This window comes from Pogoniulus pusillus, chromosome 15 (assembly GCF_015220805.1).
Source record: "Pogoniulus pusillus isolate bPogPus1 chromosome 15, bPogPus1.pri, whole genome shotgun sequence".
Lineage (NCBI taxonomy): Eukaryota > Metazoa > Chordata > Aves > Piciformes > Lybiidae > Pogoniulus > Pogoniulus pusillus.
Window position 1 is genome coordinate 17,134,314 of NC_087278.1, and position 27,370 is coordinate 17,161,683.

At 41.4% G+C, this 27,370-nt stretch overlaps 1 protein-coding gene and 1 long non-coding RNA gene across 2 annotated transcripts; one reads left to right on the forward strand and one right to left on the reverse strand.

Moving 5' to 3' along the window:
- Positions 1 to 953: 953 nt before the first annotated feature.
- On the reverse strand, positions 954 to 4,107 carry LOC135181974 (uncharacterized). Its single transcript, XR_010305031.1, has 2 exons — positions 3,923 to 4,107; positions 954 to 1,276 (listed from the first exon to the last, which is right to left on the reverse strand). It is a non-coding gene; the product is annotated as an uncharacterized LOC135181974 (long non-coding RNA).
- FAM180A (family with sequence similarity 180 member A) lies at positions 1,342 to 27,141 on the forward strand. Its single transcript, XM_064155545.1, has 3 exons — positions 1,342 to 1,417; positions 22,924 to 23,024; positions 24,265 to 27,141. Exons 1-3 carry the CDS (start codon positions 1,342 to 1,344, stop codon positions 24,604 to 24,606), a joined length of 519 nt encoding a protein of 172 aa, XP_064011615.1. The 3' UTR covers positions 24,607 to 27,141.
- Positions 27,142 to 27,370: the final 229 nt, after the last annotated feature.

The following is a 27,370-nucleotide window of genomic DNA, read 5'->3' on the forward strand; positions in this document are numbered from 1 at the left end:
TTGAAGTAGTACATCCATGCCTGCAGCTTCCTCTGCCCTGCGTCACTCTGCAATAAACACTTCCATCATTGTCTTTTCTGGGTCCAGTGTCAGCAAGAAAATGTCTATCACTAGTCTTTTTGTTCAGCATCACCTCTCTACCTTAAGCCTGGCTACTGTTGACTGCCCTTAGAATTGCTTGGTGTTTCTCATAGTATTATTGAAGACAGACAGCTAAAGAGAGAAAGCTGGTGAGAGACTTTTTAGGATGTTGGGTAGTGATAGGATTAGGGGGAATGAAGACAAATTAGAAGTGAGTAGATTCAGATTGGATGTTAGGAAGAAGTTCTTTGCCATGAGGATGGTGATACCCTAGAACATGTTGCCCAGGGAGGTGGTGGAGGCTCCATCCCTGGAGGTTTTTGATGCCAGGCTGGATGGAGCTCTGGGCAACGTGATCTAGTGTGAGGTGTCCCTGCCCATGGCAGAGAGGTTGAATCTGGATGTTCTTTGAGGTCACTTTCAACTCTGACAATTCTATGATTTCGTAGAATCATAGAATCAACCAAGTTGGAAGAGACCTCCAAGATCATCCAGTTCAACCTATCACCTATCCCTATCCAATCAGATAGACCATGGCACTAAGTGCCTCATCCAGTCTTTGCTTGAACACAATGGCGACTTTACCACCTCCCTAGGCAGCCCATTCCAATGCCAATCATTCTCTCTGTGAAGAACTTCCTGCTCTCTGGACTGGCCAAACAGAGAAAAAGTCCAGAACTTGTCTTGCAAAACTGATGTCTAGGTACAATATTGTATGCCCTTAATAATCACAGGAGCAAAACGTTCTTGCAGAGCACATGCCCCACTCCCTGACTCCAAGATGTCCAAAGGCAGCTATACATCATTCCAGAGGAGCATTTTACCTTACACACAGGTTAGCATAAAGATTTACAGAGGAGCAGCAACTGAGCTAGTATTCAAGAGTGTCCTTTAATGAAGTTACTCATGTGTCTTTATTGGACAAAAATAAATTTTGACTGGCCCACTTTGCAAATGAAACTCAGCTACAAAAATGTAATGATATTTATTCACACAGCTGCCAGCAAACTCACATGCACCATGAGTCATTCCAGATGTGGATAAAAACAAAGTCTGTCTGTGAAAGCAAGTTTCCTGATCCCGAGGAGACTTGGTCTGGGAGAGGAGCTGCACACTGACTTCAGCTGTATTCAGAGAAACAGACAGGTTCTCCCTTCAAAGGGGGAGGGGAAGAAGAAGAGCCATTTATTTATTCCTGAAAAGAAAGGAGATAGGAAATTGGAAAGCTAATATACAGATAGACATATTTTAAAGTGAAGGATGCTTTGGAAGATTTTGCTGCTGCTGATGCTCTATTACAGTACTTATGCCACTGTGACTCACAGATGGAGCAGAGGTAAGATTTAAACATGAAAAACTATTTAAAAGAAAACATTGACTTTGTACATTTGGTCTGAAATTTTGTTCCTTTATACATATATGTACATAAAGAAAACATTTGTCCCTCCCAATGCTTGAATTCTTTTTCTCCATTACGTAAGAAGTCAGCTGAATAATTATATAGACTAACAGAAAAATATACATATGTAAATGCATAAAAGTAAAATTATATACATTCTATAAAATATATATTTTATATATGTATATAAATATCCCAAGAAACAGAAATACCTTTTTTTTTTTTCTGTTTTGTCTTCTCCTTTTTATCCTCCATTAGCAAAGCTGTAAATGATGAACCTTTAAAGCAAAACTCTTTGTGGTCACAAGTGGCATAAACTTGAGCTTCACCAGGCAGATAACCTGCTAATAACAAACATGACTGCTTGGATTGTGCAAGGTGCCTAGGAATGCCTGCGACCTTTACTCTGACAGGCTAGCACACACATGTGCTAGTAATAAGCTTGATAACATCTATGGTGCTATCAAACTGTATGACAGTATACAGTTGTGACATTTATTCAAGTGTGTGACAATAACATACAAAATTATTTAGTACTGATGAACTGCATAGGAGATGCTTGCTTAAAAGCTAGTGATGATGTCTTTTCCCTTTTTTTTCTTATCCTCTCCTCCAGTATTTGGCATGGGTTCGGTAGCTGCTGGAAGTAGAAAAAAGGAAACGTCTCCCAAAATATTCCTTTGGTTTTGATATTGAAATGCATGAATATTTAAAGAAACCAGAGCCTGTTAAAAAAGTCAAGCTTTTAGATGACCACTCCCCACCTTAGTCACCTATGCCTTTTTTATTAGTTCCTTTCTACTCTGCTTTTGGGTTTGGTTCTGATGTTTTAGGGAAGGCAAAGGCTGAACAATGCAGTGAAGAGCTGTGCAATTCTGCTAAGGTTGTATGAATGCTAAATTGTTCCGTACAGTTAGTGGGGATGCACTGACAGGGCATTGATCTGGACTCAGAATGGCAGGTTCTTTCCCCAGCTTTTCCATCAGCCTCTTGGATGGTACAGGATGAATCACTATGTCTACAGCTCCTTTTCTCTTACTGTATAGTAGAAGTAATGACACCTACCATTATCATAAAATCATAGAATCATAGAATCAAACAGGTTGGAAGAGACCTCCAAGATCATCCAGTCCAACCTAGCACCCAGCCCTGTCCAGTCAACTAGACCACTTAATTCTTTCCAGGGATGACACATAAAAAGGTGAGGAAATCAGAACTAAATCCAAATGTATGATAAAAAACAACTCTGCCTTTTGGAGGAATGAGGTAGACCAGAGCAAAAAGAAAGAGTTTCATTTACATGGAATAACCACTATGCAATTTAAGGCTGTTCTTCATCTTTGCTAACACACTTATTTTAACTAAACAAGACCAACACAACTTTAAAGAAATCCATGCAAGTATTAAAATCAAATTTTAATCACTGTGAATATTTAAAGGAAAACATGAGAACTCTCTTGTGCCATTTGGGAAAGTAGATTGTTTCCAACCTAGAATATCTAGGACTTGCTTTGGGAGACTTCAGGGGGAAGACATGATTCATCCCCTTTTGTGATAAGGAGCTGAGTTCTCATGATTATTGCATACAGAAAACTGATGGAGAGGAAACCAGATTTCTTCTTCACAGATGCTGGGACTATTCAGCTCCAAATGTTTTAGAGTTGTAACTCCTTCAGCAACAGTTACTTCAGACAACTTCCTTAAATTATATATTGTGTAAACCCAACCTATCCCATCCCAATCTGCATTATCTAGAGGGCCAAAACATTCCTCTATTTTTTTAATTGGTTAGAAGCCTAAGAGAAAATGTAAGTACCAAGGCACTACCCACCCTTCTGGACTCACAGAGCTCTTCCCTCCCTCCAGAAATGACAACTGACTATTCTCTGGGTTAAAACTCTGTTGTTTAAGTATTATCCAACTCCTAACTTGAGTTTTGCAATGGAAAAGCAATAACAGATCAGCGTCTGGTCTGATGGAAATGAAAGACCTGTATATCATCTCCATGTTGACTGGCAGTCCAGAGTGCTTACAAAACAGTAGGACAAAGACCCCTGCTTTAACTACCAGTAGTTGTTTGTAACCAAATATTTTGAGCTTTGGCTCAAGTAAAAAAGTCAGACATGGAAAGATGAACATATTGCTTGTGCTGACTGGCAAGTGGAAACTCCAGACTGCCACCTCCCTTTTCTTTGATTTTACAAGCAGAGTTTAATGCAAAGGAAAAAAAGAAAAAGAAAATAAGAAGGCAGCATTTCTGACAGGAAAATTGAGCACCTTTGCACCTTTTTATTTCATTTAAAAATCTCTCACAGTCCTCAACATGTCTAGATCCAGCTGTGGGCATTTGTCTGGAAATCACAGGCAAAATCTTGGTCCCTAGGGTGAAAATGTTCAGAATAATAAAGAAAAAATACTGAGTAGTGACAAAAAAATACTTGCCATCATCTCAAGTTTCCTTGAGTCTCTGATAGGCTTAGTTGTGTGGTAATGCTCTCTCAGATTTTGTGAAGCATGTGTCCATGAAGAAAAGATAATATTAGATTTCTACTAAGTGATATTTCTTATTTGATGGTTTGGGTGAAGTCACGCTCATTTCCAAAGGTCTCAAATAAGATTTCCAGATATTTCTGCTGGATAAATCAAAGAACAAATCCTGTTATTTGACAAAAAAACCAAACCAAACAAACAAACAAAAAAAACTCACAAAAGAATCTCATGCAACTGTGGTAACTGGAGAGTGTCACTACTTGCCACCCTGGTTACTTTCATTAAAGACCTCTGACAAGTACCAAAACAGTAGAGACCAGAAGTTAGTTTCAGATCTGTAGTGTGAGGCTTGTCCGTGCCCTGAGAAGAAACCTCAAGGCCATCCTTATTAACATGCTTCATCTCATCTGGCTATAGTTCATTTGCTGTAAGGACTTCCCAATTCAAAGAAATGGCATATGTCACTGCTGTGTGGTTGCCCAGGAAGTGTGGTTGTGGTTTCTTGGACAGTGGGGAAGGAGTTGAAATGGTAAGTACACCCCTCAGTGGAGACAGAGATATTGAAAGACATAAAATAAAAAGGCAGAACTCCTCTCACCCACCAGTGAGAAAAGGATGTGTTGGCTGTGTTAGCCACGCTTTCGAGGAATGTCTGTGCTGTAACTTTCAGACCTCAAAAGTAGTGATACATTACATCCAGAACTGGGTGGTGTAGGTACAGTATTTCGTACCCAGTCTCTAGTGTTCAGTGAAACTCAAATAGCTGTTCCATAACACCAGGGAACCAGTTTGTTCTTCTTAGAGGCTTCTGCAGAAGATGTTACTTGGAAGAGCAGAAGACCCATGCTCCTTGGCTTCCTCACAATATTGCAAACTTCTAGTAATTTCTCTAGTGTTGTGGCAACTGAGGTTATGAGTGTGATGGAGCAGTTTCTACATAAGCAACTTTTGCAGGCTGCTGCTGCTTTTGAGCTTAACTAGAGTAGGCTGGCAGCTTTGCAGTGCCAGGAAAGGGAGAAATACGTAGAAGAGAAGAGACTGGCTGTTGTTAGAAAGCCTACCAGTCCTTTGATAAGAAAAAAGTATTTAGTATATTCTCATCTGCTACATACCTGGTTGCTGGTGGTCTTCCCATGTGGGCAAAGGATGAGTGATGGCCTTGGAGATTAGGTCATCCAATGTATCCCCACACATTTTGACTTTATTTTACTTCCCTTCCCCTCACCTCACATTGCATCCTTGCAACCAGGCAATCCCTTCTCAAGCAACTTCTGGGATTCCACCAATGACAGTAACACTTGTTTGATATTTTCATCTTGGACAGTATGAGTAAAAGGAGCATGTCCTGAATATAGTATGCAATTACAACACAAAAGTTCAAACATATACACACATATATGCTCAGTGGGCTTTAGGTATACTAAGTGATGATCTTGGCTTATTTAAGACACATCAAGGTTTCCAAAGGTCTGGTGCAAGTGTGAAAAAGAAATTACACCAACTGGATCATCTACAAGAACTTTTTAAAATGCAGCTTCAATTTAATTTCCTTTAATTTCCATAAAGCCATTGTTATCCACTTCCTAAAATATGTACTGCATATAAAACAATGAAAGTTATGAAACATTATGAAACAGAACCAACTCTGTCTAAGCTTGGCTGTGTAAAGAATGTTTCCTCTTATGGAGAAAATGCAATATTTCCCTTTTTTCTGACTCCCATGTGATCACTTGGAAAACTGCCTCAGCTGCCCAAAATTCCTTGCTTGTTGGACCCATTCTGGTGACCTCACTGAAGCTGCAAAAGGCTTGATTATTCTGCTGCAAAGGCTTTTCCCATCTATCCTGAATCTGTTTTATAAACCTGTACCAGCTCCTGGGAATGCATGTTTATAAGTTGGAGTCTTCTGGCCTGGAGGCTTATGTAAATGATTATAGCAACAGGTATTATAACGGTACCTGTAAAGAGAGGGAGGCACTGTCTGGAGTATGAGACTGAAATGCAGATGAATTTAGCTTTGTAGATGGATGACCTGAATAAAACAATTTATATATCTATAAATTTACTTCCTGAATTCCTTTGCAAAGAGCTGTATAAGAGATTAGTGTAAATATATATCGTAGATCTAAAACCAGATCCTTAAAAACCAAATTGTTCTACATTGCAAGGAGCAGGAAGAGGACATTAGAAGAATATTTTCTGCCCTTTAAGAAATTAGAAGGAAGCAAAGATGAAACCACATCTTCAAGCAGGTCTGGAAAACTAACATATCTGCATGACATAGTGGTGTCATGCAGAGAGGTTACAGACCCAGGGCCAAGGCAAGTTGCCAGCCTTGCACCTCACAAGAGGGCAAAGACTCTAGCTGATATCCCTTCAGGACAACAGCCATAAGCATGGCATATGCCCAAGGAAATAAGGTCTGCCTTTCAACAGGTATAAACCAGTTGTACCCAGTCCTACAGTGGTAGAGCCATACTGCTTCTGACTCTCTGCTCTGTACTTTGCTGTTTGGTGCAGACAAGGCCCCCTGTTTTTTTTGTGGCAGATCCTTTAGGCACCAGCTGTGGAGGCAGTCTGAAACTACTAAAGAAAGAACTGTTGTAGAGAGAGCACTGAAGAAAGGGTTGAAAAGAGATTACTTACTAGTACCTGGGAAAGCTGCTTGGTGTTGTAAAAGGTAGCTAAACAGTCTCTGAATGGGTTTAGGCTGTGTAGGATGAAAATCCAATGGCTCAGGCCTGTGACTGTAATTAAAATCCTTTCTAGCATGTCCTGATTCCATATATGCTTCCTTAGGGGCAGACTTAATTAACCTGAACAGAAGATGATCCCTGAATCAGAATTCACAGTGGATGCCTGAAAGTGAAAGGCATACAAGAAAAGCTTAAAAATATCTGTTTCTAATCTCTTCTAGGGCAATGATGCTAACCTGTGATGAGATCAGAGGGAGGATAGATTATAAGAGCTTTTGCATTTTAGTTTAGGTCACAGATGGGTATTGTACTCTATAAAAGCTGTCAAGCTGTTAGTACATGCTTCTGAGGCTCTTTCACCACAGGAAGCATAAAAAAAATGCTAACAGCTCCTACAGTCATAAACTGGTTGACATAATCAAAAGATAGAAAGAGAAGGCAGCTAAACAATTTTGAGGAAATTTAGGTAAGCAACAAGAGGAAGACACATGATGAAAACCTGTTTTCTCTTTGATATGTGCTACACTAAGTGAGAACTATGAGCTGGATGTGGCACCAATAGAATCTTCTCAGTGATCTTAGTTCCACCCCAGTACTGAGGACTGGCAAGTCAGTAAGACAATAACTGCCACTTCGGTTGTTTTGGAGTTTTTTTAGGAATCCTGCATGTTGGTGCCATGGTCTAGCCTTGAGCTCTATGGTAAAGGGTTGGACTTGATGATCTGTGAGGTCTCTTCCAACCCTGATGATACTGTGATACTGTGATAGTGTCTAATCTACTTGCCGCAGTCTCGGATTTGCTCAAAGGCCCTCACATCCCAACCAAAGTCTGTCTCAGAAGCCCCTCCTGTCATTCAAATCCCTCCTGACCTTTTCATAACTCCCTTTGCCTTTCCTTTAATAGCCACCTCATGGCTCTTGATGCATGCTGTTAATCTAATGCTCTCTTTCATCAGCTCTGAGTGAAATAACTCACGTCCACATGCAAGGACTGTAGAGTACTCTGTGAGTCCTCTCTTGAATATCTTATACTTGACTGCTGGGTCCAGAGAGCCCGCTGGTACCTCACATAAAGCAAATAAACAGAATTTAAAAACCCCTTTCCTTCCCCAAAGAACTTTCAGTGAAATGAAAGAGAGGAAACTTTAGCATCCCTTTTCATTGTGATGTGTGGAGTAATTAAATCACTTGCCCCAGATCTCATCGGGATGACTGTGTGCTAATAGTCTTGTATGTTGGTAATAGTGATGATATGTTACTTTTAATGTTTCTGAATCATAAAGTGCTTGTCTTGTTTTCTTGATTCTATGATTCTGTGCCAGATTCATGAGGAACACAGTGACTTTTCAGGCAGAAAGTAATCCTGTCAGAAATACTAAATAGTACAATGTCATTGAAAGGAAAGTCAGCAGGTCTTAATGAACATCATCAGGCTGCAAAGCCTCTGATTACTCAAAGAGTGACAGGCAAAACGTAAACTGCTGAGGTGAAGTGCTGAGTGAAGGAGCAATTAACTTTTCACATAGTGCCTGTGCCTGAGTTCAAGGCAGGGAAGGACCCATAGGGCCATCCTAAGGTGTTGGAGATGAGCACTGGCGCTTGCCTGTGTGCACAGCCTGTACCCATTTTGAAACAGGGCTCTGACAAGCCATGTACTCTCTCTGTGAGCCTCAGTGGCTCTCCTGAAGGGAACTGAGTCCATCCAAGATGCCAGTAAGCTTGCCTGGCTGCAGCAGGGAGCTGTGCTAGTATCTTGGTTTGAACTGGGATAGCCTGTATACTCTTTGCTTTAAATTTAAAAGCATTGAAATGTGCAAAACAGCACCACTGAAGTCAACAAAAGTTTTGTCACTCTCAGGAGTAGGGCCACAATCTCTGTCATTGTAGTAACCCTGACTGTTAAAATCTCCCAGGCCAAATGTGTTATTTGTTCTTTAATGTGTTTTTTTTTCAGCAAAAGGCACTGCAAATAACAGCTATGAGGAGACACATAGGCAAAAAATCCCCCAAATCATCTATAGAGTCATCTATAGAATTTTCTTTCCCACTGGAAGGAAATAAAGCAGAGGAAGGGATCCTGTGTGCCTCTACTGCCCCTATCTCATTATCCTGAAGTCCTGTTTTAATTGGCTACTGCTATGGTGGCTTTCTGATATATCCCCATAGCATACTTGCTCATACAGAGCCATTAAACTAGCCTGAATTTACATCACAAGCCACAAAGCTCCCTTGCCCATTCAGTGGCTAACTTTTAGCCAGTAATTCTTTTAATCCTTCCAGAGATTCTCCAGGCTCAGCAATAAGCTGTGTCCTCTTGTCTTCCTATCATGGTGTTCATGGCAGGGTGAGGTCAGTGCTAGGCTTGACACTAAGAAGAATGCAAGTAGGAGAAAAAAGTGCAGTTAAACAGGATCTACTATGCCTAGTTCCCACAAACATTCCTTTCCCCTGGTGAAAGCATATGTGAGGCCATTCCTGGCCCAGTTTTCTGGTTAGATTTGGCAGATCCCTGGTTTCCGTGAGAATAGCAAGCATATCACTTGTCCTCTGGGAATTCCTCCCCAGACGCAGGGAAACAGGTCACCAGCCAGGCTCCAATCTCATAGAGTATCTCTCTACTCAGAAGAAGTCAAGTGGGTAGCTGAAAGGCAGCTGAAACATGGCAGTGGAAAGGTGATGCTGCATTGCAGTCTTATGTTGGAGACTCAAATGCACGAGGCTTTCTGTGATAAATGTATGGCCCTCCATCTCATTGCATAGCACTTGGAGAGCAGAACACTTCAGTTAGGTTTTGGCACTGGACTAGAGGTGGATATATGCTGTGAGCCAAAAAATCAGGATTTCATCATCTCCATCTATTTGGCAGGTGGTGGCATACCTCAAATGGAACCAATGCTTCCAATTTATTCTCTGTCTTGGAAAGAGTATAGATTTTCCAGTCTGGAAGGACTTAAGTCACAGAGAGGGAAACATGAGATACAAAGGCAAAAGACATATTCTGAGAAAGAACAGATGAAAAAAAGAGGCAAATGCCAAATGAAGGGAAGTACTATGAATGAGAAGAAAAGATGAAAAGGAAGGAAAGGTATGGAGAGAAAGAAAATGTGATAAATCAGGATGGAAAAGTTTAGGGTGCATCCATCCCCTTGTCAGCATGACCTTCATCCCCATTTGAACTCATTCTTCAGAAGAGTCTGTCACAGTTGGTCTTCATCCTATCTGTCTGCTTCTCAGACTTATGGGATAGCTGCATATCTTTGGAGCTGGCACTGCCTTCTCACTTAAGCAGGACTCATGTTTGCTTCTGGTCCCCACCAGCCTCTCGACACATAATGATACTGAGATAACCTGGGCAATTCACCACCAATCACAGCACAAAAGTTACTCCTACTGAATTAGCAATAGGTTGAGGTCTCTCTATGTCTCATTGGGGTTGTTTTTTTGTTTTGGTTGTGTTTTTTTGTTGTTGTTGTTGTTGTTTTGTATTGTTGTTGTTGTTGTTTGTTTTGGTTTTGTTTTGTTCTCTTTGGACATTCTAAACTATGTGTGTATGAAAAAAGACACTTTCCACTGCCCAGGAAATAGCCCATTTTATTCTATGGAAACTGCAAGAAACTTGCTTTTTTATAGGGCTATGGGTCTGCACCATTTATTATTAATACCAGTCACACTTTCTCAGTAACACCAGTCACAGTAACACTGCCACAGATGCACGAGTCTCTGCTTCCCCCTGACAGTCCTTGAAGGGATGGATCAAGTTTTGCAAGCTCTCAGTTTCTTCCCTGTTTTTCATAATGTTTACAGCCATGATACTGCATTTTTGTTTCACACAGAATCATAGTATCACAGTATCACAGTATCATCAGGGTTGGAAGAGACCTCACAGATCATCAAGTCCAACCTGCTACCACAGAGCTCAAGGCTAGACCATGGCACCAAGTGCCACGTCCAATCCTGCCTTGAACAGCTCCAGGGACGGCAACTCCACCACCTCCCCAGGCAGCCCATTCCAGTGTCCAGTCACTCTCTCAGTGAAGAACTTTCTCCTCACCTCCAGCCTAAATTTCCCCTGGCCCAGCCTGAGGCTGTGTCCTCTCGTTCTGGTGCTGGCCACCTGAGAGAAGAGAGCAACCTCCTCCTGGCCACAACCACCCTTCAGGTAGTTGTAGACAGCAATAAGGTCATAGAACAGTTTAGATTGGAAGAGACCTTAGAGATCACCTAGTTTCAAACCCTCCCTGACAAGGGCAGAGGACATCTCCTGCTAGACCAGGTTGCTCAAAGCCACATCCAATATGACTTTAAACACTTACCAGCTTCTCTGCTGTGGGAGGTTGTCTGTTCCAGTGCCTCAACCACCCTGATGGTAAAGAATGGCTTCCTAATGTCTAATCTAAATCTAACTTCTTAGAGTTTGGAGACATTACCCCTCATCCTGTTGCACATGCCTTTGTAGAAGTTCCCTCTCCAGGGAGGGAGTTCTCCTCATCCAGGAGGATGACACAGCCCTGCTTCCACACATGATACCTGTGGGAAGCCAGCGTGAAACACATGGGTAGCACAGTGTCTGAGCTCAGCTCAAAGGACTCCAGAATGGACTACTGTGACAATTTGGGTGTGCCCCCCTCCCCCCCCCACTTCAGAAATCACCCAGACTAGGCTCAGTCAGCTCTGGAAATATGAATGAAGCTATTTATTTACAGCTAGCACAATATACAAGCAGATATTTACAGTATACATAGTTATAGACAGAAATATACAAAGTAAAAGTAATACAGAAACACAACTCCCTTCCCAGAAACCTGAGTCCCCAGGAGGGGCTCTCAACCACCCCTGCACCTTCCCCCTGCCCCTCTCAACCTTACCCCAGTCCCAAGGAAGAAATTGAGGTTCGGCCAGAGGTTAAGAAGCAAAGTGAGTTAGACCAAAATGAAGGGTGGTGTTAGAGAGATGCAGCTCAGCCAGGAGCCCCAGCAAGAGTGAGAGAAAATGGCGAGAGTGTTATCTAATGTTTTCATTTCTTATTCCCATACACCTCAGCGAGACTGAGTGAAGCAGACATCACCACTGTTTTCCTTTCACAGCCTGTAATCTAGTTCTTCTCACCAAAACATTCTAGCTAGCTTCAAACTAGCACAACTACTGATACCAGATTCCTTTGTCAACCATCAAGAGCAGCCAAAGCCTGCACTCCGGACTGAGGTTTTTAGCTGTGCTGTCTAACCTTCCCTCTTTTCCATACCACATTGCTGTCTCTTACTATGCCTCATCTCTCTGAGATCAGCCTGAATGCAGAGAGGGAACACAGCAGACATTTGTCTGAGGTCCAGGAAATGTCACATGCTGTGGATGAAGTGAATGGTCCAGGAATGTATGGATCTCAGGGGGGGAGATAAAGATGTTTATGAGTGGGACTGTGAAAAAAAGGGACTGTCATAAGCTAGCAATCACACATATAGGAACTTGTCTTGCCATGGTGCTATGTTTTTCATGTTCGCATCAGGGTAAAGCTGCAAACTCCAGTTAATGAAGCAATTTGTCTTTAAAGAAACTCCCTGGTAAAGAACTAAACATTAGGGATACCATAAGAAAGTGTAGTTCCCTAGAAAGACACTGCTTTTCTAGCCAGAAATTGTATTTAGGGAGCAGGATGTTGGACATTTGCTGGACATTTCTGGATGGTCTTCAAACACTGAATGACTAACCACATGTGCCACAGACCATCAATCCAGCACTCATTCGATTATGTGAGCCTTAATTTTCATGAAAGCTGTTAATATCTATCATGATCCAGTGGTGCTGAATTCCAAAGATGAACATATGCACATAAATGAACATATGTAGGCTCTTAAACAAAATACCACCTGCAAGGTAAAGACCTCAGCTTGTACTTGCACAGATTTCACAGTGAGGTAAATTAACCAGATCATCACATGTCTGAAATACTTTACACCTTCTCTCCTTTCTGTTTATGTGATCAAAGTGTGTGTCATGTCCAGCTGAATTTTCAGACTTATCAATGATGTCTCCCAGGAGCTTTTCACTCCTAGTTGAATTAATGCTGCCAAACAAGACATAAAATATTAAAAAAGCAGACATATCTTCTCTGAGACCTCTGCATATGAACGCTGCTGAGCCTGAGGTTGGCCCTCTGCCTGCTGAGGTGGAAAAGAGTGCTAGTCCTTCTCATTGCAATTCAGCTGGCACTAGATGCTTGAAAGTACTGTGATGTAGTTATCTGTTTTCTAAACCTGGTGCATTTCTGTGTGTCTGCTTCTGTTAATTAAATAGCTCACACATTATTTAAACAAAGTTAGAAATCACCTTCTGGGCATCCCTTCCACACTGGACCACTCATTCTAGCCCTTCTCTGTAACAGCTAGTAATCCAGTGTATCTGAGGAACTCAGACATGACAAGATAGTTTGCATGCTGCTTCACCCTTAATACTTGCACACTGTTCAAAGGTCCGAACAGAACTTAAAGGCTATTTAGACTAGCAATTAGAAGTATAAAGAGGGGGACAAGTAGTCCCTGTAGCCCCTGCCTTATTTTGTGGCCATGCTAAATGTCAGTTTACCTCTGTGAATTATTAGTTTCTTGTATCAGCATGCTTCAGTATCTCAGACAGCTATGACCTCTTACTTACAGGCAACTTGGAAAATACAGAGCTTTTTGTGACCCAGCTGCCCACAGAGCAGCAGCACAAGTTTGGTGCTGCCAGCTCAGGTCATCTGAGGACCTCATTCATGGTGTTCAGCTGCCTTTCAAGTTGCAGTACTCAAGAACCTGCCAGGGCTTTCTGTGTTTATTGGTGAATCCAGTTGGATGTCATTCTCAGCTTTCATTCAGCAGATTGTGAAACCTGAATGTCAGATTTCAGGAGAGCATGAAATAACAAGGAGCAGCATGTAAAATGGAAATCTCATGTGTGTGATTGTGGAGTGGAGAAGGCAGCTATAAAAAATAATCCATTTTTAATTAATCCTTCAGATTTCTTTGTTGTGTTTCCAGCAATATCACACAGATTGTCTTGCCTCACCATGGCAAACAATGAAATCCACCCATTAGGTTCTGTGGATTATCATATTTTAGTGTTATGAATTTTGTAATATTATTTTTGTGCAAATGGATAAATTAACATAATGGAACACAGACATTCACACAGGTATGAGTAATAATCTTCATGCCATCTCATGGTGACTCTCATTCACTAATCCAGAAGAGACATGTGGTTCCCCTGTCTCATTCCCAGAGGATACAGCACAGCTTTTCACTCTTCACATTCTGCTTAGATGGCAAAAGAGCTGTAATAGTCCAGTCCAGAAACATACCTGAATCCATCTTCAGCTCTGAGTTACTTTCTTAGGGTTCTTGTCTGAATAATCCATCACTGATAGAAATCATACAATGTTTTGAAATGGCATTAAATCCAGAAACAGCTCATTTCCTCACAAAAAGAACTCAGTATCTCCTTGCTTTTTGCATTTTGGGCAAGCCAGTTTTACACACTTTCTCCATCCAGCATATATTCATGTCATTAAGAAAGCCGGTAGCTGACATTGGGAGTGCAATGAACAGCTGGAAAGGCAGATGGAGTTTCCCTGTTTTTTAAAAACAAATGAAATTCCAGAGCAGAAGAAGCAGAAAACTGAGATTTATGTATTCTCCTCCTAATCATTTGTTTCAACTCTGAGAGTGGAAGGAATGAGGAAGACAGTACATTCAAACCTGAGGAAGAAGTAATGGTCAATACAGTGTTTACTCCTCAGTTTTGAGCTGTGGTATTAATACTCAGTGAATCTGAAGAACAGCTTGCTATTTTACATGTAGGTAAGCAGTTAATACAAGAATAAGATGATGGTTTGTTGTCAGTTCTATAACATCATCAAATATTATAATTTACTTGCTAGTTGAAGCTATTCATAGGTGGCTTTAGTGAATAATTCCAGTGTCTCCATCATTTCTTCTGGTTTTCTTCACCTCAGCTAACAGCTCCACAACCTCAGTGGTACAGTTCCTACAGGGATAATTCATCATAGAACAACTCAGTCAGAAATAACAAGAAACATTCATTATTTCTCTCAATCTGCAGATCGCATAGCAATAGATTTTAGAGTCAAAGTGCCTATGTATTTTTTGTATTTGACCATGTGCACAGAATTTCATGCAGTGTCCCTTTTGACTGATCCAGTGCACTACATATCAATAAAGCACATTTTGTGAGAAGGTAGATAGTTTAAACTGGAAAATATCGTTAAATGGAAAGCTGTTGAATCTTTTGTTAGCATGTAATAGGACATTTCCATTCTCCTAGATAAAAAAGACAAGGTAATTTCTAAGACAGCTCCTAAATCTGTTCAGAAAAAGCACATGATATTGTTCCCACTCTCCAAACTAGCATTTTACAGAACTAGTCAAAGACAACAGTTCATACTTAGACTGAAGAATCTGAGTTGCCATTTGTAATAATGAAATCAAATTCATACTGCTCCCTGCTGTGGTTCAAACTGGACTTTTGATTGCTTTCTTACCATCAAGCTTTGCAATACATTTTACACAGTCTTTGTGCCAGTTGAACTTACACTCTTAAAAAACAAACAAACAAACAAACCCAAAATAGGGGGGGATCAAAGAATCATAGAATCAGTCAGGGTTGGAAGCAACCACAGAGATTACCCAGCTCCACCCCCCCTGCCATGGCTCTCACCACTCTCACGGTGAAGAATGTCCTCCTCACATCCAGTCTGAATCTCCCCACCTCCAGCTTCACTCCATTCCCCCTAGTCCAGGCACTCTCTGATAGCCTAAAAAGTCCCTCTCCAGCTTTTTTTGTAGGCCCCCTTCAGATAATGGAAAGCCACAATAAGGTCACCTGGGAGCCTTTTCTTCTCCAGACTAAACAGCCCCAACTCTTTCAGTCTGTCCTCATAGCAGAGCTGCTCCAGCCCGCTGAGCATCCTTGTGGCCATTCTATGGACACACTCCAGAATGTCCACATCCCTCTTGTAACAGGGGCTCCAGAACTGGACACAGTATTCCAGGTGAGGTCTCACCAGAGTGGAGTAGAGAGGGAGAATCATCTCCCTTGCCCTGCTGGCCACACTTCTGATGCAGTCCGGGATCTGGTTGACCCTCCAGGCTGCAAGTGCACACTGCTGGTTCATGTTGAGCTTCTTGTGCACCAGCACCCCCAAGTCCCTCTCCTCAGGGCTGCTCTCCAGCCACTCACTGCCCAGCCTGGATTTGTGCTTGGGATTGCTTTGACCCAGACGCAGGACCTTGTACTTGGTCTTCTTGAACCTCATGAGGTTGGCTTGAGTCCACCTCTCCAGCCTGTCCAGGTCCCTCTAGATAGCATGCCTTCCCTCCAGCATGTCTGCTGCACCACACAGCTTGGTGCACACTTGCTGAGGGTGCACTCAATGCCACTGTCCATGTCACCAACAAAGTTGTTGAACAAGACTGGTCCTAGGACTGACCTTTGTGAGACTCTGCCTGTCACTGGCCTCCACTTGGACATGGACCCATTGACAGCCACTCTTTGGGTGTGTCTATCAAGCCAGTTCTTTAACTATTTAGTGGTCCACCCATCAAACCCATGTTTCACCAGCTTGGAGACCAGGATGTGGTGCGGGACAGTGTCAAAGGCCTTGCTCAGGTCCAGGTAAATGACATCATTTGCTTGCCCCTCATCTATTAATGATGTAAGAATAGAAGCAAAAGAAATTTTTAGCCACTGGTGGTCTGATCACCACCTTGAGCAGAATCAGTGACTTCACTATTTGAGGCTAGCATCCACAGAAAGGAACTGATTAGCTTAGTGGTTAGATCAATGGCTTGTAGCCATGAGGAAAGACTTCAGTTCTTGCTAGCCAGGGCTGATGTCCATCCTTAAGTCATGTAAGAACTGGATGAGAACAAATGACATAAAAGCAGATGGACTGCACTTGCATTGGGAGTTTTTCACATGTAGGAATGCTGCTGGTGTAGAAGCTGTAATGGGGAGTGAGACAGCTAAAATCTGCTATTCTGTTTTGTTTTGGTTTGTTTTGTTTGCTTTTCCTCTTCATGACCAGACATATCCCTGTCTTGGCTCATTGTGTGGCCAGAAAAAGCACTGTTGGCATAAATGGAAGGAGTTTGATGTGGGGGCAGGCACACTGGACTGTCTCTTGCAGCTGCAACTGTGATTTAGATCAGCGTCAGCAGAATGCTAGTTAGTCACTTTTGCTTCCCAGGAAACCAAGCCTGACTGAGAAAGAAAGTACTACAAAAAATAAAAAGGACATTTTCACCTACTGGATGCCTCCACTTTATGCTCAGTGCCTCATCTCTATGAATATACATATTTGGCAGGCAGTATAGGGCTCAAGCCCACCCCTTTGACTTCTGTGATGCTAATATAAAAGGGACAGAGAACTGAGAGAGTTATTTGGTTGTAAATGTCTTTCCTTTCAGAGCAAAAAAAATGCAAGATGCATAGATCTGTCAGAACTCCTCGAGTTCTGTCTTTTCCTGGAAAGCAGAGCTCTGATTTCCATTGCTCTTGCTCCATTGTTCAACAGGAGAATTAAGCACTTCAATCTGCTCCTAGGATCCTTCATTACAGCTCGGCACCAAAACATCAACATCGGACTGGTATTTCTTTGTTCTTCCCTTCCTTCTCTGTACCTTCCTTGGAGAAATTGAAGTAGATTATATCATCATTGTATCCCATCATTTGTTCATTTCTAAGAGACATTTTAAAAAGTGTTTAATTAAGATTGCTAATTGTCTTCCCCTTGCGTAAGGGTTGCTGTAAGCAGCACGGACAGGGAAGAAGAGGTGACCTTGCAATGAGGCCAGGGATGCAAAGAAGTGGGTTTTTTTCCATATCTGCTTGAAATTTCCTGTTATCAAATATGTTTTTTGCCTCTGTGTTAGACATATGGAAGATTATTCATATTTCCTTATTGCTGCCCTTCACTCACAGAGTGTTCACCACAGCCTATTCCTTGATCCTGGTAATATGGTAGCAAACCAAAGGACAAAAATATATTCCACTTAGTTCTTTCCTTCTATTTCTCTTTGTGCATTTTTTCTCTCTATGCTTTCTGCAGTAACTTTACTCCAGCACATTAAAGGACTCAGCTGACTGCATCTTTTTTTGTTAGCAAAATCAATTTCAGGGGGTGACCTCCTCCTCTTTATAACCAAAGGAAGAATAAAAAACAGCATACGTTGCTGTGTCTGGGTAAAGGTGAAAACACCACATGATGGAAATTCCATCTGGGGAAATAAATTTGCAGATCATTTTAATTGGCTGATGATAGTCATATCTTCCAGTATTTCAATCATGAAAGAGAAAACATCAACCAATTCTCACAAATGCAGGCTCTAGATGTACCATTTCCTTCTCTAGAGTCCATTTCTGTAAAAATAAGGGTTTTTTTTGGTGTTTTGAATATATCTTTACATTCCCTACTCATGCCAAGTACCTAGAAAGGCTATGACCATTGTAGTTTCTGTATATAAACTTCTTGTGTGCTAATCTTACATATCTCAAGGTACTTATACAGAACAGAAGCGCAGGTTGAAGTGGGATCTCTTTTAAAACATGATATCAGAATATTTGTGTTTCTCAAAAAAAAAAAAAATAATAAAAAGTAGTAGAAATCATGTGATGAACCAAAGGACTAAAACCATCTTTTACAAGTGTTGTTTGTTTTTTTTTTCCTAAAAACAATGTTGCCTGCTTTCAGTTTTTGCAAGGATATCTAATTCCCATATCCATATTGAAAAAATTAGACTTTCAAGATGGATCCTTTTTTAATTTACAGCTAAAGAAGGAAATAAAAAGTCTATTCTCACTTTTAGCCAGCAACAAGTAGGAATAAAGAGAGATCATTGCCACATTTAATTTTAGTCTCAGTATCTAAGATAGCGAAAACATAGAAGTAAAATGAGGCAAATTGTCTTCTAGTTGACTTTAAAGATCTGCTAATTCATGTTGGTTTGTAATTAAAATGTCTTCGCCATCTCACCAATATTTTGTCCTAAGGGGCTTAGGGATTTAATCTCCAATAATGCATATTCATTTCACTGCCCATACACATTTTATAGATCAACATCTCTTCACTCTGGAGGAAGAAATGCTTCTGGCACCAAGGTCTGCTTTAGGCACAAATCAGATAGCAGGTCAGGGTAACAAAATATTTAGTGACTTTGATTGACTGCAGCATAGTAAGGATAAATATATCATAGTTAGTCTGCAGCAGTAAATTTGGGATAGTAAGTTGTTACTCTATCAGTGGAGTATTGAACAGCATATACATCCACAAAAAAAAAAGTCATCTGGCAGAAGTAAAACTAGGAGTTTCTCCACTGACTTCAAAAATCACTGGGTTGGCCTTTCTCTGTCAATACTGATTAGAGATCTCTGCTCCTCAAACATTCACAGCCACAGCCATTGAAATGAGTCATCTGCAACATCAACACAAAATGGCATACATTGCTTTACATCTTCCTATTAAATAATTGCTTGATAGCTTTACAGAAAATTGTTTTGGGGAAGAAAATAGTAAAGAGTTGGTAAATCACAGTAGTACTCCTCTGCTGCTCTTTGATATTGCCCAGCTAAATCTTGTCAGGGACAGAAGTTAATGCAGGAAGAAGTCAAGTCAGCAGAAAAGTTTCAAGTGGAACTTGCAGTCACTAAATGCAGAACCTTTCTGCAAATCTTTCTGTCTCAGCTTTCATGCTTAACTTACATGCATGTTGAGTCAGCGTAATGAAAGAAAGTGTTTGTTCTAAGAGCTTACACATTCTCAGAGGAACTCTTGAATTCATGGAAAGGACTGTGGAGGGAGTGATGGTATGCAGAAATAAAGAGAAAAGGAAGGACTGAAATAAAATGTGAATCAGAAAAATCAGACCATCGTAACAAACATAAATGAGCTCTGAAGGAGTTTCTGAGCAGAGTCTTTAAAAACTGTAACAAAGTTTGATATGTTTTGGGACCAGGATAACAAGATCAAGGAGACGGTGCTAGACTGGTCTCTAGAGAGGATAGCATGCTTCTGATCTGCATACAAAGGCCCTTTTTCACTATACAGCAGCTCAGGCTCTTTGTCTTTTGAATCTCCTAATCTTGGCCATGTAATTCTGGGAACAGCTGGTGTAGTGGAGAGCCTGAAGGCCCGAAAATAGGCTTATTTATGCCCTGTCCTGCCTGGACATGTTTTTCTGCCCACATCAGGGGTAAACACATTAAAGGGACACAACAGACCTGGTGCCATGGAGTCTGGCCTGCCTAGGACCCCCTGTTTGTGTAACATGGTTGTGTAAACTCCACGCCCAGCTCATGCTTGCCTAGTGTAAGGCCCATGCTGTCGCCATATTTGGCAGGTCCAGGCTTGTGGATTTTGCCTATTATGGTAAGGTTGGCTAAGTGCCAACCTGATTGGTCATTTTGGTGGCCAGTAGGCCATTAATCTTGGCCCATATTTGATTAATAGAGATACACAGGTGAACAACGTGCTCAGGCTCCCCCGCTTGCTGACTCGCTCGTGCTCATTATTACAACTAAGCCTGCTTGTATCTACAGAACTCAGTCTCCTATGCAGCCATGGGAGTCTCCCTATTGCACGCCCGCTGCCTTATCACTGCCTGGTGCATGCCACTGCTGCTGCAGTGGAGCAGACCCCACTTGTCTGTACATGATCGGCCTGCATGGCCAGTGTTGAATTGTACTCCTTCTTGCACCTGAGGTCCTGCCTAAGAATCCCTGGACAAAGCATCCAGAAGAAGCCAGGAGACAAGGGTAGAAATTGCATCCTTTCCCTAGGAGAACAAGGTCAGAGACTGTCCTTTCCCCAGAAGCCAGGAAGATTCTCCTTTCCCCTGAAGCCGGCAGGATTCCAGCCTCAAAGTCCATGCGCAAAGATTGGACACTTGTAGTAGGCTGTGACATAGCCCTAGAGGGTGACTGATAATTAATAAGAATTTGTAAGTAAGTGCTTTAATGTCTCTGTAATTTCTATTGCCTCCTGCTATTGCAGAAAGAGCTTCATCCCACCTGCTGGGCAAGCAGCATATTGACCCCAAATGGCATTAAACCACAGGGAAACTCCTCTCTCTGTTTAATAGTTTGAGTGTTTGCTAGTTATTAATATGTTATTGTTTGATATTATTCCTAGAATGTCTTACATAACAGTGTAAGAACAGATATTAATATTAAAATTCAGTGGTTGGAGGTGGTGAGAGTTCAGAATATTTAAATTAATAAATTATGTATTTTTTATAAAATATAATCTTGCACCAATTAATTTCTCCCCTCCACCACAATTGGCGTAGGCAGTAGAATACCCCCCGTGACAGCTGGGTAGGAAAACTCATCTGATTTCTGAGATATTACCTGTGATTCAGCAGGTGGGTCAGTACTAAATGGTATTAATTTTTCTTTGAGTCCTTTAGTCACACTTCTCTTGGTGAGTCATGATGGGATAAATCCAAAGACTTCTAGATCAGCGACATGTTAGGAAACTGCACCTGGCCCAAAAGCTAGAAGTGATTGGTGTGATGACAATAAACATGACAGCACTGAAGCAAAATGCCACAAACATTTGAGATATAAACCATCCGCACATGTAGAGCTACTCTGTATTCTTGAAGCTCTTTCCACTGAAAGGGCATCTAAAAAATATACAAATTAATCATCATCATCATCATCATTATGGATTGGATTTTTGCCAGCTGCCTAGTAATTAGTTTTAATTACCCAGTAATAAAAGTTTTAATTAATCATCAATTAGTGCTTGAAGTTTCAAATAGTTCACATGCACTGAAATGCATTATTAAATTTCCAAGAGCGGAAGATGGGATAGCTACAATGTGTCTCAGCAAAGCCCCGAGCAAAATGGGTGAATAGCCACAGTGGAGAAAGTATTAAGAAAATAGTTATAGCCCCAGTTGTTAGCAGTCAGCCAGACAAACACCCTCACAGAGTAGAATGTACAGGCAGACTGTGACCTATCCCAAACTCACCACTTCCATGGATGGGCCAGACAGCATCTGGCATTATGCTGGAGAAAGGGTTCTGCTGAGACCAAGTTCTTTCAGCATCTCTCATCTTTCACTTGATGCATTCATTACTTCAGGCTTTTAGTAATGCAAACCCTGCAAGTACTATTCAGTTATTGAAACAAGTTTTAAACTAAACTCACATGGATTCAATAGAACCACCAAACTCTTTAGATGTCTTCTCAAAATGCCTGAAATACATTCCTGTAAGATGCATTTAGAATTTGTAATATCTAGCTGCAGTAAGTTTATTCCAATTCAGAAAAGTATTTTACCTATACTAGATTCCCTAGGTAATACAAGGCCAAAAAATAAAGTGCATGTGAAGTATCTGAAACTTCAAGCACTAATTCCGGGGTCAAGCATGAATCACTCCTACCTAGTGCTATCCCAACTAATTTTCCTTATGACAGATAGTAAAGGTCCTAATTAGCACAATCTCTGAGGGTCTGGTTTCTTTCTTCTTGCATTACTAGAACTTAAATAACATTAACAAGTCAAACTTTAACAAAGTCAATAGTTGGCAACAGCCCAAGAAATAGGAATGTATTTAGGCTTCAGAGTCTAGAAGGAACTGCATATTTGTGATCTGCTTGGGTAATCAAAGAGGCAAACTGAGGAACCATGTAGTTGGGGAATGCTAATTATAGTTGCTCCAGCTTTTTTTGCATGCTTAGCAGAGAGAGCTTTAAATGATGTTCAGGTTTTCTACAGGCAGCATCCTATCAGTACTCCCAGGTCCCTTTCCTCCTGGCTGCTCTCCAACCACTCTGTCCCCAGACTGTAGTGCTGCTTGTGATTTTTGTGGCCAAAGTGCAGAACCCTGCACCATGTGGTGCTCCTTTGCACCCCTCTTTATGGGCTCTGGGCCAAGATTCGTGGCTCGTTGGACATCTAAAATGACCAATCAGGCTGGCCATAAGCCAAACCTTACCCCACTAGGCAGTAGAGACATGCCTGGACCCTCCCAATAGGGGATTACCTGCCTGGACCTCAGGGGCACATGGGCTGGGCGTGTGTGGGTTACACAATTTGTTTACTGCCTCGTGGGTCCTGGCAGAAAAACATGTCCGGGCATGTAGAGGCATGGTGAAGCCTCAGTTTTGGGGCTGCTGCCCCTCCACCACAACAGTGCTTACTCTTTTCAGTGTCTGCTACCCTGCAGAACTGATCTTTTCCCATTATTATTTTCCAGCTATCCTTTTCCCAGCTGCTCAGCGATTGAAGAGGTCCCCAGCAGCCTTCCTCAACCCAGTGCTACAGAACTCACTGGAAGACGTGATCCTGCTTTACGAGGTTCAGTATATGGTAGCAGATTGTACCTTAAGCCCTAATCAAGACCAGGGTTGCTATCCATATTGAGCTATCCATTATCTGTCTTCATGACACTTTTATTTGTGTCAACAGTAAACTCACTGTTAACTATGTAACAGCTCACCAGAAGAGAGGGAAAGGACATATATGACAAACTCGACCCTCCTAGCACTTAGGCAGGCAGCAGTTGTTTGCAGTACCTGAGCTGTGAGTTCTAACTCACTGACAGACTTAGATTGGATGTTAGGAACAAGTTCTTTACTATGAGGGTGGTGGAGCACTGGAACAGGTTGCCCAGGGAGGTGGTTGAGACCCCTTCCCTGAAGACATTCAAGGTGAGGCTTGATGGGGCCCTGGGTGACCTAGTCTAGTGGGGATGTCCCTGCTGACTGCAGGGGGGGGCAGACAAGATGACCTCTAGAGTTCCCTTCTGATCCAGATCATTCTATGACAGGCAAAGACCAGAGCAAAGAATTTTTGCTGAAAGAAGCTTTCTTCCAGAATAGTTACATATTAAAAATACAATGCATTTAAATTCTTCAGTCTAAGTCTCAGCCTTGAATTATTTATTCAAATCATTAAAACCATTAGTATTAGTCATTGCAAAAGGAATCCTGAGGGCATGACTGCTTCACTTCAGAATGATTCAGGACCCCTCCTTTCACAACGGTGGAAACTACAGATGTAATGTACAATCTGGAACAGTGCCATGTGGTTAGCTAGGGGAAAGTGGCTCTCCTGAAGTAGGCACATGTGTTTAATGTATCTATACCACACCTCGAGAAACTGGGACTGGATGTCTGAACAGGAGAAGATGGCTGGAAGCCATTGCTGAGCTCTCTCATACAGAGCTAGGCTACCACTGCTATCCATGGCAGGGTAAATGGTCTTTCCCAGCTGTGCTGCTGTCTCCACTTCTCTAATCCCCTTGTGGCACCAGTAGCAACCCATGCATATTTTGACCAACAGAAGACTACTCACTTTTTCCTTTTCCTCTCTCCTTTCCCCATAGCCTGTCTCTAATGTTCCCAGATAGGTAACACAAGAATGCAACATTCATGTAGATGTTTTCTGTTTTGCCCCATTTCCAGACAGTGAAATCAAAATTTTGTCTCCATTTGATCTAAAGTAAGGACCTAAGGGCATATTGTAATTCACATTAACTCTGCCTAGAGTATTTTTTAAAAGATAAATATCTCTCTGTGTTCTCATTTTGTACAAGTTTCTTTTAGCTGAGCTTGACATTGACAAAGGTCAGAGGATCTCCATCAAAGATGAGGAGCTTGCTTCACTGCGGAAAGCTGCTGAGTTTGACACCATCTGCAATGACATTATCCCCAAGAGCATTACAGAGATCCGCAGACTGAGCAGTAGGTTGTCTTCATACCCAAGGGTCCTCAAGAAAGAAGACTTTGAAAGGACGGTACTGACCATGGTCTACACTGCTTATAGGGCTGCTCAGTCTCAGGGGCATCAAAAAGACATTTGGGCTGAATCCTTTGTTAATCTTTACAAAGCCCTGAAGCACGACTTGATGTTTCCACACAACAAAGAGCCGTCATAGTGGAACATGATGCAAGGGCAAGTCAGCCAGCTCTTCTGATTAATGTGGGACACATGTAGCACCTCCAACACTTTTTTTCCTGTAAAGTTTAATAACCTGCTTCATGGAAGATTATTTGTTTTCTAGCTCCCTCTTGTGGAATCCACTTCATAGTTTCATGTTAAACAGAAAAACATTAATCTTCAGACCTTGGAATACAATTTTTGTGCTGCCTCAGAGACACATTCTCTAACATGCAAAGAAGGGAGTCTGGTGTACATCTCAGACAGACACACCTCTGTTTCATCCTGTGTGTTTCACATAAGCAATGCATAAGTGTCCTATGCTTATGCTCACATACCTATGGATATATGATGGAGAGTGTTGCTTTCATACATGGAGAAAGAAGTGCACAATTTGTCTGCCCTGTAAAATTATTATAAAAACATGCAAAGGCTTCTTTTGAAAGAAAGAAGTCTCATAATTGCTAGCCTTCAGAAATTATGCCACATATTATTCATTTCAAGTATTCTTGGGAATAAGCACTGTCTGATTCACTTAATTTTGCTGGGCTAATTTTTCAATGTAATAACATTCCCAGAAGACTAAGGGTATTGTGGACACTAGCAGCAAACAGTGCCTGTGAACATACTCCCTCCTTCCTGGAGCTGCCCTCTCAAATAGTCTGCCGTAACTCTTTCATTTTATTTTCACACAACTTTGTTTCTTCTCCTTGTTTTTTGAAGGGAATATGGATTTGTTCTCAGAAAAATCAAAGGCAAGACAAATGCCCTGTTTAATGATGATACATTTTTCCTAGTTCTATCACTTGAACATAGACCATATAAACCCCTGATTCAAAATCCCCCTGAGGTAAGGGAGGAAGATGCATTAAAGCATACTTTTTGCCAAATTCAGCAATGTGGCTCATTTTTGATGGTAGATTTTGAATTCACTTTTGTATAGGGTGGGGCGTGTGTGTGTGTGTATGTATGTTCACACATGTGTGTGTGCACAAGTTCTGAGTACTTGGAAGAATCCTAAATCGCTCAGTCAGGGATCAATCTCATTGAACCACTTATCAGAAAAGGACATTCACCAATGCAATGGCAGGACTTATTAATTTGGGAGCAGTAGAAAATCAGTACTTGTTTTATAGGAAAATTTGTTTATAGAAACAGTGCAACCAAGTATCATAAACTGCAAAAAATCATGGAGAGAAAATGGACAAGAAAAGGAGATACATCTTTTTAGACAGATGACTATCAATAAAAATCCAAACTTTTCCAAAGCAAATCTCATAATTTTTGTGAACAAGTTATACAAACTTTCTTTCTGTATTAATATTAGAGATTCGTCTACTTCCAGAGCACAGGAAAATAGATGAACATTTATTTCATCCTTATTACATACCAGCACACTCTATCTCTGTATTTGTGAGGTACCTTAAGGATACAGGCCCAAATCACAAGTCCCTGTGGCTATAAATAGGAATTGAGAATTCTAGCTCTAGTTCTGCATCATTTTTAACTGCATTTGCATCAGTTGAGCAAAATGAATGAACTCTTCTCTGTCCCTTAACAGGGATACTTCAAAGACTGGAGCTGAAAAAGAATCCATCCAGCATTACCTTGTTGCAGCAAGCAGCAAATAGTGTAAGCAATAACGAGTAAGCATTACCGTGGGAATGTGAAACTGTAACAACCTTAATGGGCAATGCTAGCAACGCTATAAGCAGCTGGGCAAAGAGCTTACAAAAGACAGATTGAGAGATGTTCTCCCCAGCAGATTCCTTACACGTATATATGAGTGTGCAGGTTTGCATTTAGACAGATATATGTGCAGGTGCGCTTTTATAGCTGAAGACCTTTGTCGGTCATCTCCAAAACCCTGTCTGGCATATGACAAAGGAATCCAAAAATCCCAACCACAAAGATATGATCCACAAGTACCTCCATCTCCCCTGCACACACAGCTCAGCACCCACAAAGCAGCCTTGCACTACAGTCCACAAGCCCTTGAAGCCTTCAGTATAAACAGTAATCTGTTTGTATTTTCTTACATCACACTTCATAAACACTTGAAGGGAAAATTCTATGGAGTGCACTCTTGTCTTTCCAGCTTTGCTTCTTGTCTCATGGCAGCACCACTTGCCAGAAAAGCCTGGAACCAGGGTAATCATAAATCCCTTATGAACTCCAAGTCTGCAAAGAGTCCAACAGCAAGTATTAATGGCTAACAGTTACAATCCAGAGAAATACCTCCCGGTCGCTTTCCTCACCCCCACAGTAGGACTGTCCAGTAAGTATCCCACAAAAAAGGATTACAGATAGTATTGAATATCCAGTCACTCTCTCTAGCATACATATCTTACCATACCTTACAAACTGGTAACTAAAATATTTATCTCCTCAATATCATTTTTTTCCTGAGCTTGTTTCCCTCCACTCATTACTGTGTGTAGTGTGGGAAAAGGATGTATTCCTTTGGAATGTGCTTGGAATGCCCAGGTTAATTTAACAGAGACTATTAATGAAATAATAAAAATACTCTACATAATGCCAACTGAGTTTGCATTGTATTTATTTCAACAGCAGATTTAATATTTAGCAGCCTAAATAATTACTTATCTCAGATTATCAAACTCTTCCTGGGAGCAACAGTACAGGGGAGAAGAGTGAACAGCCAGTCGTTCCCTCTGAGAGGCAGAAACAGGAACCAGAGTGTCACTTTTTCCAGAGCTCAAGTGGGAAGGCACATTGTGCCTCAGGCCAGCTTCTTTGGC

Excerpts from the sequence above, each read along its gene's own strand:
- FAM180A (XM_064155545.1), top strand. The coding sequence starts at position 1,342 with ATGCTTTGGAAGATTTTGCTGCTGCTGATGCTCTATTACAGTACTTAT. Across the intron at positions 1,418-22,923 it reads GACTCACAGATGGAGCAGAG|CTATCCTTTTCCCAGCTGCT; the intron begins GTAAGATTTAAA and ends ATTATTTTCCAG. Across the intron at positions 23,025-24,264 it reads ACGTGATCCTGCTTTACGAG|TTTCTTTTAGCTGAGCTTGA; the intron begins GTTCAGTATATG and ends ATTTTGTACAAG.